Raw genomic sequence first — 17,165 nt, forward strand, 5'->3', positions numbered from 1 at the left:
CTGATACAGTGCCTCTGACACAGAGCAAGGAGTCAACACGTGTGCTTTCCATGTAATACCGAGAACTGTTCAGGAGTGACGTTGATCTCTAGGTCAATGTAGGTGACAATTTATGTTTGGGACTTTATTTCATTTCATGCCAAGGATGAAGTAACATTGTGAAAATAAAGTATTATGTGTGAAAGAAAGAAAAAATTGACTCTCTAGCCCCTGGAGGTAAAAGGCTCCTGGGTTATCCTGAGATGCCTTGGGTCCTATTATGAAATTCGCATAGTTTTGAAGAATTTGTGGTTTCTAGAGTCTCTTTTTTAATTATTATTATTATAAGTCAAGCAGAGAAAGACAATAGTCATATGGTTTCCCTCATATGTGGAACATGAGGAATCGTGTGGAGGACCACAGGGGAAGGGAGGGAAAACTGAATGGGAGGAAATCCTGGAGTCTCTTGACAACAAGACGACAGATGGGTTCTAAGGACTTCCTATCCCTTCTCTGTGGAACAGGCTCTCTTTAGGTCTAGGAGAAGACTGTGTAATCTAGCATGTTGCAGACCTTGGAACGGAGCACAGCCTGTACTACTGATCTGATGACAGAAGCCACATAACGATCCAGACATTCATATTGTGTCATATCAGGGCAGCTCCTACCCATCTGCCCAAGGTTGACACTGGTTCCTGGCTTGTAAATATTTTCCCTCATCTCAAACTTCACCTTATTCTTCTGACTCTGTTCTCTGACAGTACATATCACAGATTTCCCTGGATGATTATCAGGAAACGTAGTAAGTTACGTGGATCTTCTAGTAGATCTCTCCTTAAACCTTTGATTTCTTGAGATCTTTTTTGCGTAGTAGGATCTGGAACACTGCCTTTTGAGAACTGACAGGTAATTTGTCGGAAGTAGATTATCATTAATTTTATAAGTTAATCCAATTGACGCATTAATGATTTTGTTATTTTAAAACGAAAAGACAGTGAAAATGTTCTGTCTCTACAGGGTGTCGCCAATGTCTTCAGCACTGCCTATCACTATGTGCACAGCAGGGAGCACATCCTGCATGTTGTGATCAGGGGCATTGGCTGGCTCTGTGATATCACATCTGACATCACCACCATCACGACGTACTTTGTTGAGCCCGGCCCAACGCGGGTAGGCAAGGTTGGGCAGTGTTAGACCTCTAACAGAGTTTCTAGATATTATTGTCTTGCTAATATTTTTTAAAAGATTTTATTTATTTATTTATTTGAGAGAGAGAGGAAAAGAGGGAGAGCACAGAGGGAGGGGGAGAAGCAGACACCCCACTGAGGAGGTAGCCTGAAGTGGGACTCGATCGCAGGACCCTGAGATCATGACCTGAGCCAAAGGCAGATGCTTGATCAACTGAGCCACCCAGGTACCCGTGTCTTGCTAATATTTTAAAACCATAATTAATTAGCTATTAGGCCAACTGGGGACATATTTCCCATAATCCCAACTCAAGAGCATTGGTTGTGAGTGGCAAAAGTCCATCTCAAACTGCCTTAGGCAAAAAAGGGAATTGATTGACTCATGTGACCAAAATAAAGCAAGGACGGGAGTCAGGCTGGCTTCCAGGATGACCAGTACCAGGAATTCAGTACCATCAGGCTCTCTGGTGTTCTTTCTCTCTGCAGTCCTCATGTCTGCCTCCCTCTACACTTTGGGTTTGGTCCTTCTAGCTTAAGATAGGCTTTCTCCCCAGGGCAAGCCAGATGCTTAGCAACTAAAAAAGAATCTTTCCTTCTTGTTTCAATTTGGAAAACCCAAGAGAGCTCTTTTTAGTCTATCCTGCGATATGCCCCCCAGCTGGGGGTGGGGATGGAGGAGTTTACACTAACTGGCAGCCCCCACCAGAATCATATGGGTGAAGTGGGAAGGGATGAGGCACTGCTGTTTGGAAGGACATAATTACATCACACCAGTTAAAAAAGGCCTAGCTATAATGTAATGAGTTTTCACCAAATGTTTATTTTGCTTCTTTACACTTTTCCGCCCCCCAAGGTTTTATTTAAATTCCAGCTAGTTAACATACAGTGCAGTATTAGTTTCAGGTGTAGAATTTAGTGATGCCTCACTTATATATACAACACCTGGTGCTCATCACAACAAGTGCCCTCCTTACTATCCATCACCTGTTTAGCCCATTCTGCATGCTCTCCCAACCCCCAATGACCCACCTCCCCTCCAGTAACCATCAGTTTGTTCTCTATAGTTAAGAGTCTATTTCTCGGTTTGCCTCTCTTTTTTTTCACACTTAATTTTACTTATTTAATTTTCTTCAGATTCATTTATTTATTTGAGAGAGAGAGAGCACGTGTGAGGGCAGGGGGAGGGACAGAGCATCCTGAAGCAGACTCCCCGCTGAGTGCAGAGCCTGATGTGGGGCTTGATCCCAGGACCACCAGGCACCCGAGATAGAGAAATTATCCTGGATTACCCAGGTGGTCCCAATGTAACCACCGAAGTCCTTAAAAGCACAGAACCTTGTCTGGCTGTGGTCCCTGAGAGATGGGAGGTTGGAAGAAGAACCAGGGATGTCAGGGAGGGGGGAAAGGACGGGCCACCTGTTGCTGGTTCTGAGATGCTCAGGGCTATGTACAAAGACTGGGGTCTCTGGGAGCTAAGGGCAGTCCCCAGCTAACAGCCACCAGGGAAACCAAGACCTCAGTCTCTTATTTCCCTGAGGTCTTGAGAGGGACAAATGGCAAATGTGTGTGCCCAGTTTGTTATCTGAAGTCATATCAGTAGGCTCTTGAAAAAGCAAATGCCAGAGATTAGTCAGTGATTGCTGCCTTCTACCTCATCACATTTCTTTTCTAAGGCAGTACAGACTTTCTGCGTGAATGAGAGGGAAGGCGGAAGAGACTATCAGGAGGAAGAAAAAAACGATACCACAAGTAATGTTTCACAGCTCATCATACATGATAGAAAGTAATTTTTTTCTACTTCAGTTTCAAAAATGCTGTTACTCTGCCCAGGATGTTCTCCCCACTTCACCCTGTGTCACCTTTAGATTCTACATGAAACAAACTACACACATTGCCAAGGAACCTAAGTTTTTTTAATAAAACAGAAAATCATATGATTTTTTTTGACAAGAACACCACTTTTTAAAAATATAATTTCTTCCAAGAATTATTTATAAATTTCACAAAATTCCAAGAAAAATCCCAAAATGATTTTTTAAATTGACCAAATGATTTTAATTTCCATCTGGAGGAAGAATAAATGTGTGAGCATAGCTGAGAAAATGAGGGATGAGAGGAAATGTTACAGTCTTGATCTAGGGAAGAAAGGCTAAACCTACACCGCAGTTTGAAACAATTCAAGCAAGGTTGCTACATTGATGACATAATAAGGTAGAACTTCCGTGCACCAAAATTATAGACAAAATAAGTTGTTTTAAATAAAGTGGGGGGAAATTGCCACATATTTAGCAAAGGGTTAATACTGTTCTACACAGATCAGTAAGATTAAAAAAAAAAAATCCAAAAGAAAAATAAGCAAAAAAAATCTACAAAAAAAAAAAAAATTGGGGGCTGCGCCTGGGTGGCTCTGTCGGTTGAGCATCTGCCTTCAGGTCAGGTCATGATCTCAGGGTCCTGGGATGGAGCCCCGTGTTGGGCTCGGGAGGGAGTCTGCGTGGCGGGGTGTCTGCTTCTTCTCCCTCTGCCCCTCCCCACGACTCATGCTTGCTCTCTCACTCTCTCTCTCTCAAATAAATAAGTAAAATCTTTAAAAAAAATTTTTAAATGCATGCTCAATAAACATGGAAAAAAAATGTTCCATTCTTATAATGAAATAAATACAAAGTTAAGTAAAAGTTAACTTTTACCTACTAAATTGAAAAAGATTTTTTTAATTATAATTTGAAATGCCTTTTAGACTCTTAAGTGGAGCTAGTAAATAGGCAGTTGAATATATATGAACTAGTGTTTGGGGAGAAATCCAGCCTAGCAAATAAATGGTATTTAAAACCATGAAGGGTGCCTGGGTGGCTCAGTCAGTTAAGCGTCTGCCTTCGGCTCAGGTCATGATCCCGGAGTCCTGGGATCGAGCCCCGCATCGGGCTCCTTACTCAGTGGGGAGCCTGCTTCTCCCTCTGCCTGCCACTTCCCCTGCTTGTGTGTTCTCTCTCTCTCTGTCTGACAAATAAATAAATAAAATCTTAAAAAAAAAAAAAAAAAAACCATGAGGCTGGGTTATACAACATTGTGAATGTGTTTCATGCCACCAAATTGTATACTTTTGAATGGTTGAAGTGATAATATTATGCTATGTGTATTTTACCATAATAACCAAAAACAAAACAAAAACCATGAGACTAGATGGAATAACCAAGGGAATGAATGAGGATAGAAAAAGTCTGAGGTCCAAGCTCTGAGGTTATCTAAATGTTTGGAATCATTGTGGCTCAAAATTATATTTACTTTGACCTATTGTATGAAAAACATTTTGTATCCTGACCCCTGACAAACACACACATACACACGCACGCACGCCCACTTAGAAGTTTCACAAAAGAATACCTACTTTTACTATGTGATGTTTCTTGATATTTTCTCTTCTATTTTATTTCATTCTTTTTAAAAAAATGTTTGTCAAAAGAGAAAAAAGCAAAAGAGGATAAATACAAAATAACGTGTAATGCAGAAGGTGAGAATGAATAGATGTTAGTATACCCACTTGCCAAAAGTTCATGTTAGGCCCTTTCTCTTTTACAAAAGACCCTCATTAGTCACCTGTTTTTGCTGCCTGACAGAAATCCAATGAGAATTTTTGCTTTTATGAAAAAAGGCAAAAAGTGGAAATAGTGTTCGGTGTTTGTTTTGCAGGGAGCCCCCAGAGCCGCAAGAGTGGTGCCATCAGGCTCTCCCCACCCCCCCAACTGCACTCAGCACCTCAACATCAAGCCGTCACCACTTTGAATAGCGTCCATGAGCATCTGTGCTTTATCTCAATTTATTTTCTGTATCCGTTAGCAAGATGTGTTCTAAAGCATCAGAAAAGCCTAAGAGAGGTTATTTTGGGGGTCCAGGAATGCTCAAAAATGTTTCTGTATAAATTAATAGTAATTGCTTCTTCACTTTACACTGTTTTAGCTCATGAAAGTTTTCATAGGAACGTTCTACTTTCAGATAGCAGGGAAAACCTGTATTGGAAGAGTAAGGGGGGAAAAAATAAGAAGCCAGTAGCAGAAGAAAATGGGGGATAATATCATTGCAGCTCTTTTCTCTAAACAGTTTCCTAGAAATTTTTGACTAGAGTTATCTCACTACTGAATAATTAGTGAGGCACTTGCTGAATTTATAGTTCCTTGGTCCAAGTAAAATTAAATGAAAAGCTTATTATGAGGCATATTCTTTATGAAGCCCTTATTTTCTATATTATGTTTCCAGTCTTAACAGAAGTGGCCGAATTGACACAGTTTGGGGGGAAGAGGTGGAAACAGGAGAGGAATTGTTTAGTTTGAACTAAAGATTTAAATCTAGGAACATAGTCACAGTGAGATTCTAAAAAATCCTATTAGTATAGTATATATAACACCAAATAACAAACCATGGAAGAAATAAATTAGGAAAAGCTAGATGCTCAGTTGCCAACATCAGAGAATCTTTCCAGATTCTCTGTTGAGAACATTTTTCATCTAAACAGTTTGGGTGAACACTTGAGGTCATGACAAGAGGAAGCTCCACACTATAAACCCGTTGTTCCCCGGAGCACCATTCATCATGCAGTCCCTATGGATCCTGTTATCACAGTTTCCCTTTTAATCAAAGAATTTTTTAAAGGTGGACATAAAAACCCCTTTTTAGAGGCACCTGGGTGGCTCAGTCAGTTAAGCGTCTGCTTTTGGCTCAGGTCATGATCCCGGGGTTCTGGGATCGAGCCCCGCATCGGGCTCCCTGCTCAGCAGGGAGCCTGCTTCTCCCTCTGCTGCTCCCCCTGCTTGTGCTCTTTCTATCTTTGTCAAATAATAATTTAAAAAACCCCTTTTTATTCTACCAATTGAATGTCTTTCCTACAGTTTAGTATATTTTACAGGATATGTTAATCTTACTTTCTTATAATCTCTACAAAAAAAAAAAGTTGGTCAAGACTCATTCCAAACTCATCAAATTGTATACATCAAATATGTGCAGTTTTTTGTGTATCAGTGATACTTCAATAAAGCTGTTTTTAAAAGGCACTAAAATGGGGTGTCTGGGTGACTTAGTCACTTAAGCATGCAACTCTTGATTTCGAATCAGGTCATGATCTCAGGGTTGTGAGATGGAGCCCCTCGATAGAGGGGGGCTGCTTAAGATTCTCTCTCTCCTTCTCCTTATGCCCCCCCACTTGCACACACACTCTCTCTAAAAACAAAAAAAACAAAAAAAGGGCATTAAAATATTTTCACAACCCATAGTTAGGTTATGACCTGTAGTTCGAAAACCTCTTAGAGGTGAGGAAGACAAAGGGGCAGCAATAAATATAAGAGTGATTCATAGGAGAACCAGGAGAGAGTGGTGTCCCAAAAGCCAAGTGAATAAAATATGTCAAGAAGGAAATTGTTCACTGAGTCAAATGCTGCTATAGTGGAAGATGATGATTAGGGTTTGATCAGTGGATTTCACAATAAGAGAGTCACTAGTAACCTTAACCAAAATAGTTTTGATGAGATGGTGTAGACAAAGACCTCATGGGAGAATATTTTTTATTGTTCTTACTTTCCTTGGACTTTTCTGTATTTTCCTAATGTTCTATAATGCATGTTTCACATCAAAAAATAATATAAACATATAGTTTTATCACAATTATAAAAAATAAGTTTGTGCATTTAAAAGAATGTTGATAATTTGAATTTTTCTCTCGTGAATACCTCATTCTTAATAGTACTGAGTAAGTAAAATGTCCCGGTACTTCAAGCTAGAGATCTAAACTTTCCTAATTTTTTTCCTATTTTTCTGTTCCCAAAACCTTTAATGGGAAAATGAGGTCTAATCATTCCTCTCAGTGTTGAAATCTCTTCCTCTTTTCAAGGATTCAGACTATGTTTTACGCAATATGATGGTTACCGGGCACCTGGGTCTAACAGCAATCCACAAGAACCCCCCTACAATCTTCAGGAAGACATGCATCTTCAGGTATGAGATGCATCTTCATGTCTGTTTTGTTTGACGGCCAAAACACATTCCCCTTGTGCATTAGTAGCTCAATAGTAGTAGTAGTAGAGAGACACAGCTTTTGCCTATTATTAGTATACACCTGAATCCTATTCTAATTGGGTTTTTTTTTTAAGAAAAATTCCTGTCTGCGTGGGACATGTTAATTCCTTTCCCCTTCAAGTCCTTTTTAAAACAGGTTTCATTGGCATTTTATATTGCACGTTTTTAAGCATGATAGTGTTTTATTTTCTATGATTTTCTTGTAAACATGGAATTCAACAAAAACCCACCAGGATTGTGAAAAAATACATCCACGTCACTTATCAGAGCTCATCATCTTAGTGTTAACAGGCCAGTGAACGTGTACTTTTTATTTAAAGAAGACAGGCTGGGCAGAGGTGGGGAGGAAGCAGAGGATATGGTCTTTAATAAGTACCCAGTAGAGAGTACTTGGAATGCCTTTCACCTGTGGGATGCAAGGACCACCCCCCAACTGTGGACAGATGTAAAACAGATCTTAATGATGGACACACGTATTGCAAAAGGGACAGGCTGCTTGTTAGAGGTCAGTGCAGCTGAGTAGGCAATAACCTCGCTCAGTCCAGGAGGCTAATTTGACATTTAAGTACATGTGTTAATTAAATTTTAGTTTGGCCTCATACCTGAATGTTCATTCAGGTTTGTTGTTGTTTTTTTTAAGATTTTATTTATTTTATTTGAGAGAGAGAATGAGAGAGAGCATGAGAGGGGGGAGGGTCAGAGGGCGAAGCAGACTCCCCGCCCAGCAGGGAGCCCGATGCGGGACTCGATTCCGGGACTCCAGGATCATGACCTGAGCCGAAGGCAGTCGCTTAACCAACTGAGCCACCCAGGCGTCCCTGGCTACTACATTTCAATGAGAATCTCTGTCCCCTTGAGGAAGCAGTGCTGCTGATGCCCTACCAGGTCCCTAATATACCTCTTGCCAGGCCGCTTCAGGTACACTGGAACTTTCTCTAGAGGAGAGTCCTTGACTGATGGGAGCCCCTCACTAGGTGTGCCTCACAGTTATGTAAACAGACACCCAAAGCATCTTAGAGCCAATGACTGATAAAAGACCTCTCCCTTGTCTCAAGGTGGGGCAAATTCTTTGGCTCAGTTTGCCTTCCAGAGCTCCCCTTGAGAGGAGACTGAGGCTAGCCTTCACATTCTTTTTTTTTTATTTTTTATCTTATTTTATTGAGAGAGAAAGCGAGCACGAGCGAGGGGAGGGGCAGAGAGAATCTCTAGCTGATTCCGCCCTGAGCGCTGGTCCTGAGGTGGGGCAGCATTTCTGGACCCTGAGATCTCGACCTGAGCTGAAATCCGGAGTTGGACGCTTAGGGACACCTGGGTGGTTTAGTCGATTAAACAATTAAGCATTAAGCGTCTGCCTTCGGCTCAAGTCATGATCCTAGGGTCGCAGGATCGAGTCTTCCATCAGGCTCCTTGCTCAGCCGGGAGCCTGCTTCTCCCTCTCCCTCTGCCTGCGGCTCGCCCTGCTTGTGTGCTCTCTCTCTCTGACAAATAAATAAAATCTTAAAAAAAAAAAAGAGTTGGACGTTTAACCAACTGAGCCACCCAGGTGACCCTAGCCTTCACATTCTTTTTTTTAATTTAATTTAAATTAAATTAAATTAACATAGTGTATTATTGGTTTCAGAGGTAGAGGTCAATGATTCATCAGTCTTATATAATACCCAGTGCTCATTACATCACGTGCCCCCCTTAATGTCCATCACCCAGTTACCCCATCCCCTCATGCCCCACCCCTCCAGCAACCCTCAGTTTGTTTCCTATGATTAAGAGTCTCTTATGGTTTGTCTCCTTCTCTGATTTCGTCTTGTTTTATTTTCCCCCTCCCTTCCCCTATGCTCCTCTGTTTTGTTTCTTAAATTCCACATATGAGTGAGATCATATGATAATCGTCTTTCTCTGACTGACTTATTTCGCTCAGGATCATACCCTCCAGTTCCAACCACATCCTGGCAAATTAGCCTTCACGTCCTTAATTAGCCTCTCCTCCTTCCCTATTGTACTTTCCTCAGACCTTTACAGGTTTCTCCAGAAAGCACTCCCTCAATCAATCCTCTGCATAAGCATGCCGGGCTCCGGCTCCACTTCTAGGGAACCCGAACTAATAAACTCCTCATTCCTTCTGCCATTCAACCCCCACTTACTGGACAGGATGTAAACAAAACCCAAATACCTTCAGATGAGTATATGTCTAGCAAAGACAGCAGAGCAGAGCCGCGTGATGGAGAGTGACTTCAGGCTGCTTGGTCAGAGGAGGCTTCTCCATCTGACGAGCGAGCTGAGAGGGACAGAGCTGTGTGCGATCCCAGCAGATAAAATCAGGGCTGGTTGGGGGGGTGGGGGCGCAGTGGGCACAAAAGAGAGCAACTCGGTACATTTGGCTGGAGTGTTATGAGCAGGCTGATGTTGTATGATCTTAGGCTTGTTTGGTTTGGGTTTCAGAGACTTCCTCTTCAAGTGTACAGACAGTTCGGAGGTTGTTTTGGCCTCTGTCTGTGGAGAAAACCACATCATAATTCCACTCCGTGAGAGAACAGGAAAAGCCCTGGGAATTCTTGATTTTAACATTGGCAGGAGTAAAATGTTACTGTATCGAGAATTTAAAGATCTACAGAAAATGATGAAGGTGGTCCAAGCTGCCTGCTACGAAATACTGGGCGAATTATCTGGAGAAATAAAGAAAAACTATGTCCTAGGTATTGTGAATGGGGAAACAATCTGAATTCCTGGGTTTAATAAATGTGGGGGGAATCACAGAGTGCAATACATTTCCTAAAAGGAATAGTTACAATATTTCTTTCTACGTGAAAGGAATTCCCTCATGCAGCCTTGGGCTGATGAGTATGGTCTATAAATTAGAGCAAAGGGTATGAAAGCTCATTTTCTTGGCTGGAATCATATGGTTTCGAACTGGAAGGACTCAGAAAGGCAAAGTAGAACTAGCATTTATTAAATGCCCCATCATGGAGCAAGCACTTTACATGTGTAATTTCCATTAGTCCTTACCAATAACTCTCAGATGAATGGTGATAACTCATTTTACAGGCGAGGAAAGTAAAGTTCAGAGAAACAAAACAACTTGCACCAAATCACACAGTTAATAAGTGGGGAAGCCTGGATTCGCACCCCACTTTGGGTGCTCTGCCCACTATCTTACACAGTATTAATTCGATGGAACATTCTGTTTTACAGATAAGCTAATGCCCGCCCATCAAAGTAACAGTCCGTTTGCAAGCTAGTGGCAGACCCAAGACTAGACCCTAGGGCTTGTGATTCCACACCCACTAGGCTACTCTTAGCACAGAACCAGTTTGGGCCTCAGGGAGGAAAGAAGGAAGCATGGAAACCTCTGGCTACCTAGAATGGAGTAAATAGAGTAATGTTGTGTGGGATTAATCTGAGAGGTTTCTTGCCATTAGATAGGGTGGGCTAAGTAGAAAAAAGAAGAAAATGCATGTCTTCTGGTCTTTTGAGCATCCACTCTGTACTTATCCACTAAACGCTTTTACATATATCATCTCATTTAATTCCCACAGGCCACGAGGGAAATAGGGATCAACTCCCTGCTCACAGAGAGGAAAAGGGGGTTCAGAGAGACAAAACTAATAAGGGGGAGAGTAAGCATTCAAACTAAGGTCCAACCACCAAACCTGAGTTTTTACCTTTCCTCAAAGCCTCTTCCTGTGAGCTTCACCAGGTGTAATTCCATTTCTGTGTTTTGATTTCATGACTAGAGAAACTAAGATTGTTTAGAACCATAGGATATGGTCTTCTTTTTCCTGGAAAAAAGAAGTTTACTGTATTATGCTCAGAGTGCTATGAAAAACTACTGTATGTACTAAACAACAGTGTGAGGTGTCACTCTGTTGTTTCAGAGATTGAAAATGTAGGAGAAGTCCAGCGGGCAGGAGTTCTCTTTTTCCGAATCATGCTGCAAGAGCTGCAAGAAAGCCTCCGGCTGCTTACCTCCCTAGACTTCGTATCACTGTTGCTCTATGATTATAATCTTCCACCAGAGTTCACATCTCCGTCAGATAGCAAGTCCCAGGAGCTGGAAGCCAACACAAAGCTCGTACATGACATCCTGATAGGGGTGATCTTGTTCATTCATCCAGAGTTGGAATTATCAGGTGACTTCAGAAACTGGGAAAAGTGTAAACTGGTAAGTTGTTTTGTTTTGTTTTTAAGTAGTCTTTTTATCGAAGAATAACCCACACAAGTTTAGGTATACCAATCATGATCGCACAAATCCTAAATGTACAAATGCAAGAATTTGTATAATATGAACATTTGTAACCAGCATCTACATCAAGAAACAACATCAGCAGCATCCCAAAAGCCTTCCTTTGTACCCTCTCCCCTCACCCGCCTCACACATACACACACACACACGCACACACACACACACTCACCCCAGAGTGACCAGACCAGAATCCTGACTTCTAACACCATAGACTGGTTTTGCCTGTTTTAAAATTTACATACATGGAATTCTGTAAACTGGTGAATTGGGGGTGCTCTCTTTCTACTTGCTGGTGCTCCCATAACTTTTGTTCTTTCGTTCACAGTATGTTAAGAGTTACTTAGTCGAGAATATTTGTGAATTTGATCCAACTGCTAAGAATGTGAAAGTTAATTTACAGCTCATTGGCGAACATATCAGAGGTAAATTTACACTTAATTGTGGTCTAAATCTAACAGCAATAAAACATAGTTGCAATTCAGATATTCAGATATTTTTATTACAATAAAGTAAGTGGCTTATAAACTCAATTTTTAGGAAAAACAGTTCTGATTGTAGTCCTCTTAAAGGGAGGGACACTTTGTCTATAATTGACTGTATTCCCCAAAGTGGCTGTTCATGCCACACATTTGAGAATTCCGAATCACATTCATCTCCCACTTATTGACTACATGTGCATTATTTATTTAAAAAAAAAAGGGAGTAGGGGCTGCAGTGCGGATAGGAAACAAGTACATTAAAGAAAAAAGACTATTACTATCTTTGGGTTTCAATGAACAGATCATGAGTCTTTGTAGACTACTAACAGACTTTTTTGGAGAAGGAGAATTAGCAGGAATCAAGAGTAGGGAGGCTCCCAGGCTGGAGAAGGTGATGAGCTCTTTGGCCACAGAGAACTGGCCACATATAAGAGTAAAATCCAGGGGCGCCTGGGTGGCTCAGTCAGTTAAGCGTCTGCCTTCGGCTCAGGTCATGATCCCAGGGTCCTGGGATCAAGCCCTGCATCGGGCTTCCTGCTCAGCGAGGAGTCTGCTTCTCCCTCTCCCTCAGTGCTCTCACTCTCTCTCAAGTAAATAAATAAAATATTTTTTTTTTAAAAAAAGAGTAAATGTCCAGAGTGAAATAGGTGAAGGGATTAAGAGAACACTTATGATGAGCATTGAGTAATATATAGAATTGTGGAATCATTATACTGTGCACCTGAAACTAATATAATACTGTATGTTAACCATACTGGAGATAAAAATTTTTAAAAGAGTAAATATACCTATACAAGCGTACATTCCTCCACGGGTGTGTGTTATCTCACCAAAGACCTCAGGCCGTTTGTGTGAATGGACCGATAAGGAATAAATTTAAAATTTGTTTCTTTTTTTGTTTCTTAGGAAGAACTAATCATCAGTTGGGAAAATGGCTCTATAGAAATTGTTCACTAAACCTGTCCCTATCCTCCCCTTCCCCCCTTTCCTGCTGTCTGTGGAGACTCTGGACCAAGTCAGAAGGGTTTCTAGACTTCTGGGATACACATATGAGGCCAAGAGACTCCGAACCAGAGAGACTCGGAGGAGAAGAGGAAGGGAAAGGCAACCCAGAGGAAGACATCACACTCCTCGGGTGGCTGTGGCAGGGGAAGGAGGTAGCAGTGAGCCAGGGCAGATGGATAAGGGAGGGAGATCTTCTGGCCTGGGAAGGCAAGATACTCTTAGAAGTTTGGGAGTGCTGGGGAAGAGGAGAGAAGATGACATCCAAAGAAAAGTTAACATGAGTTCTTGAGGACCATGAGTGAAGTGAATAAAGATTAGAACTTCTATTTGGAATGGCTTCTACTGTAGCCTCAGGACTCTGGGCTGATTCGCGGGAGCCTCTGAATTCACAGATGTCACACAGATCGCTTCTTTTAAGGTGCTACTCAAGGGAAACAGTAATAACAGTCACAACAAAAACTAACACTTGTTTGCTGGATCTGTGTCTCTACTCGTTCCATACTCGTTTGCTCACTCTTCACTGAAGACTTAAAATCCAGAAGAAATATTCTCTGTGTCAGTGCCTTTAAAGTAGATTCAATCCCCGCCATGAGCCCCAGCACACCCTTCCCCTCCACGTGGGACCCGTTCGTCTAACTGATGTTTTCCCTGAGCCCCTGCTCCACTTGGGTCGCCCCCAACCTGCCAGCCCCTTGGCCAAGAGCCAGACCCTGCTGCCGGGGTCACTCACGTCCTCTCAGACTGATATTTCCCCTACTTGGGCAAGGACGCAGGCACTCACCACTGAACAATCTAGTCCTTCTGTCAGATGGGAGCTGGGGATGAGGAGCAAGCCCTTCCACTCTCCATCTTGCAGGTGTGTTCAGGATTTGGCTCTCGCCCTTAATCAGCTCATCCCCAGACAAAGATATATACTGTGACGTTGTCCCAAGGCAGGTTCCACCTCCGACTTGCCTGTGTCAGAACTACCTCCCATTACTCATTTTAGCTCCTTTGTTTGAGAAAACATGCAAATTTCTGCCTCCTTTGCCTGACCGCACTTTAAATTGTGCTAGCCAATTTCTGAGCAGCCTTGATCGTCAACGCTCCCACCACTTTCTCTTCTCCAACAGTGTCCTCAGGTGGCAGGAAATCCAATTGCAGTTAATGGAGTTGGATTCAGCCACAACTCAATAGCCTATCACCACCGCCAAAGCTCGAGCGTTATCATAGTCTCTGTGGCAATCAACAAAGTTCATGGGCCACCAGATACCAACCCTCTCTCCTTCAGATGCAATTGTATCAGGAAATTCTAAGCTCTCCATTTGGGGAAGGGAAGGGGACCTCATTGGGACCCCTTTCTGTTTGTGCTGGAAAAAGAGGAGCCTTCTGGAAGGGCAATTTGTTGCTCAAAATGTATCTGAGCCGGGGCACCTGGATGGCTCAGTCGTTAAGCGTCTGCCTTCGGCTCAAGTCATGATCCCAGGGTCCTGGGATCGAGCCCCGCATCGGGCTCCCTGCTCAGCGGGAAGCCTGCTTCTCCCTCTCCCTCTCCCACTCCCCCTGCTTGTGTTCCCTCTCTCGCTGTCTATCTGTCAGATAAAAAAATAAAATCTTAAAAAAAAAAAAAATGTATCTGAGCCTTCCAGCAGTGTTAACTAAGACCCCACTCAGTAGCTCTACCCAGCATGAAATACCACCAACATTATCTGTCCCTTCTGCACATCTTGGGGAGGGACTGTTAACATAGCTCCTAACCCACCAAGCCTTCCAAACTAACAATTTTGCCAAGAAGATAAAATCGGGGCTGGTGATGTGCCCGTACTTTCTTAGGACTTCTGTTGCCAACTTTCACCCTACTACATCCTAGTTCTAGAAAAGAATATATATTTTTTAATGTTTAGAAAACCTTACACCTTTACTTATTATTTTTTAATTTTTGGTCCTAGATTTATTGAGATATAATGACATATAACCATGGTATTAGTTTAAGGTGTACAACATAATGATTTGATATATGTATATACTGAGAAATGGTCATCACAATAGGATGAGTTAACATCCATCCCTTCACATAGTTCTCATCACAAGAAACAAATCTTGTAACTATTAAGATCTACTCTCTTAGCAACTTTCAAATAAACAGTATAGTATTATTAACTACAATCACAAGGCTGTACATTACATTCCCAGAATTTATTTATCTTATAACTGGAAGTCTGTACCTTTTGACCACCTTCACACATTTCCCCCAACCCCTAACCCCTACTTCTGGTAACCACCAATCTGCTCTCTGTTTCTATGAGTTCAGTTCTTTCAGATTCCACAGACAAGTGAGATCATATAGCACTTGGCTTTCTCTCTGTGACTTATTTCACTTAGCATAATGATTTCAAGGTCCATCCTTGTTGTTGCGAATGACAGGATTACCTTCTTTTTATGGCTGAATAATATTCCACCGTATATACGTACACCATGTTTTCTTCATCCATCCATCGATGGACACTTTGGTTGTTTACATGTCTTGGCTATTGTAAGTAATTGCAATAACATGGGAGTGCAGATTCCCTTTGAGGATGTGATTTCATTTCCTTTGAATCTATATCCTAAAGTGAATTTGCCGGATCCTATGGTGGTTCTATTTTTTTTTTTTTAAAGATTTCATTCATTTATTTGACAGATAGAGAGAACAAGTAGGCAGAGAGGCAGGCAGAGGGAGAGGGAGAAGCAGGCTCCCCGCCGAGCAGGGAGCCCGATGCGGGGCTCGATCCCAGGACCCTGGGATCATGACCTGAGCCGAAGGTAGCCGCTTAACCGACTGAGCCACCCAGGCGCCCCGGTGGTTCTATTTTTAATATTTTGAGGAACCTACATGGCTTTTTATAGTGGCTCTACCAATTTACATTCCCACCAACAGTGTACAAAGGTTCTGTTTTCTCCACACCTTCATCAATACTTGTTTTTTGTCTTTTAGATCATAGCCATTCTAACAGGTGTGATGTGATACATCATTATGGTTTTGGTTTGCATTTCTAGAAAGGGTGTTTTATATTCTGGTGGAATTCCAGGCAGCGGAATCCCACCTTTAGATTGAGGCAGTCATCTATGGAGGAGCATTGGGCAGCTTTGTTCAGCAGGCTTGCCTTCCCAAGGCTCTGCCATTGCACTGACATACTTTCCTGTGGGGATCCCAGTGACTCCAGTGACCGGGACAACTGTGCATGCAGTAGGGCATCAAAAGCACTCCCAGGAGCTGGCCTCTTCTACCCGAAGACCCACGACCTGACCACCTTCTCAAGGAGCTAGTCTCCCCCCTCCACTTGGGACCTCTGCTGCCAACCTTGCCTGCCCTTTCTGTAGGGTGTCTCGTACCTGTCCCATGTTCCCTTCCCAGGGGGTTTGGACAGATGCTGTCTACTAGGAAATGTTCTCAGACCTAGAAGCGAGAAGAATGCTGTCTCTCATTTCAAGTGTGACCAGAATCACTTTGCTCTCTAGAGCCTGTATTTCTGGCCATACTTCTTCCCCATGCCTAAATCCAAGGGTCTCTTAAGTCCACAGGCACTGGTCTCTGCAGGAGTCCCCAGACCCTCCACTTCCCCTACAAGAGCCCTAGAGCTCCTCCTAAGCCAAAGTAGCCGGAACCTCAGTGCCATTACCATCTGTAAAGAAATTCACCAGCTTCCTCAAAAACAAAAACAAAAAACAAAACAAAACACCACCATGATCCTCCAAAGAGGGCAATGGAGGGAGATACCCCACCGTCAGAGGGAAGGACTGCCAGACTCGTAGCCCTGATTAACTCTGTCTTCAAAATTCTCCTTCCCCAGGTGATCTTTTCCTAAGTGCTATCACCATCACCATGGTGGCTCTAGCAAGTGCTATTCTCTATCTCTCTCCATTACAAGAGTGGGACAAGAGTCTCCTTCATTCCGCACAGCACAGCTGAAGATGAGACAGGAATGTTCCACAAGATTCTCTCACTTTCCAGAAATAATATGAATACAGAGCTGAATTGAATCTGCAACTGTGAGGATGTGCCTGGTTCTTTTAAATTTTTTTTAAGATTTTATTTATTTGTCAGAGAGAGAGAGAGCACAAGCAGGGGGAGTGGCAGGCAGAGGGAGAGGGAGAAGCAGGCTCCCCGCTGAGCAGGGAGCCCGATGTGGGACTCAATCCCAGTACCCTGAGATCATGGCCTGAGCCGAAGGCAGCCACTTAACTGACTGAGCCGGTCAG

The 17,165-nt window shown here is 42.6% G+C and overlaps 1 protein-coding gene across 1 annotated transcript in view; it reads left to right on the forward strand.

The window, feature by feature from the left end:
* Positions 1–17,165, forward strand: part of EFCAB5 (EF-hand calcium binding domain 5) — a gene marked incomplete at its 5' end in the record, with an annotated part of 95,521 nt that overhangs the window by 69,674 nt on the left and 8,682 nt on the right. Inside the window, 5 exons of the mRNA XM_081805987.1 lie at positions 954–1,149; positions 7,042–7,145; positions 9,663–9,916; positions 11,096–11,382; positions 11,789–11,885. Coding sequence (XP_081662113.1) covers positions 954–1,149; positions 7,042–7,145; positions 9,663–9,916; positions 11,096–11,382; positions 11,789–11,885 — 938 coding nt within the window. The remainder of the gene's footprint in view (positions 1–953; positions 1,150–7,041; positions 7,146–9,662; positions 9,917–11,095; positions 11,383–11,788; positions 11,886–17,165) is intronic.

This window comes from Leptonychotes weddellii, chromosome 15 (assembly GCF_054177405.1).
Source record: "Leptonychotes weddellii isolate Sample4059 chromosome 15, ASM5417740v2, whole genome shotgun sequence".
Lineage (NCBI taxonomy): Eukaryota > Metazoa > Chordata > Mammalia > Carnivora > Phocidae > Leptonychotes > Leptonychotes weddellii.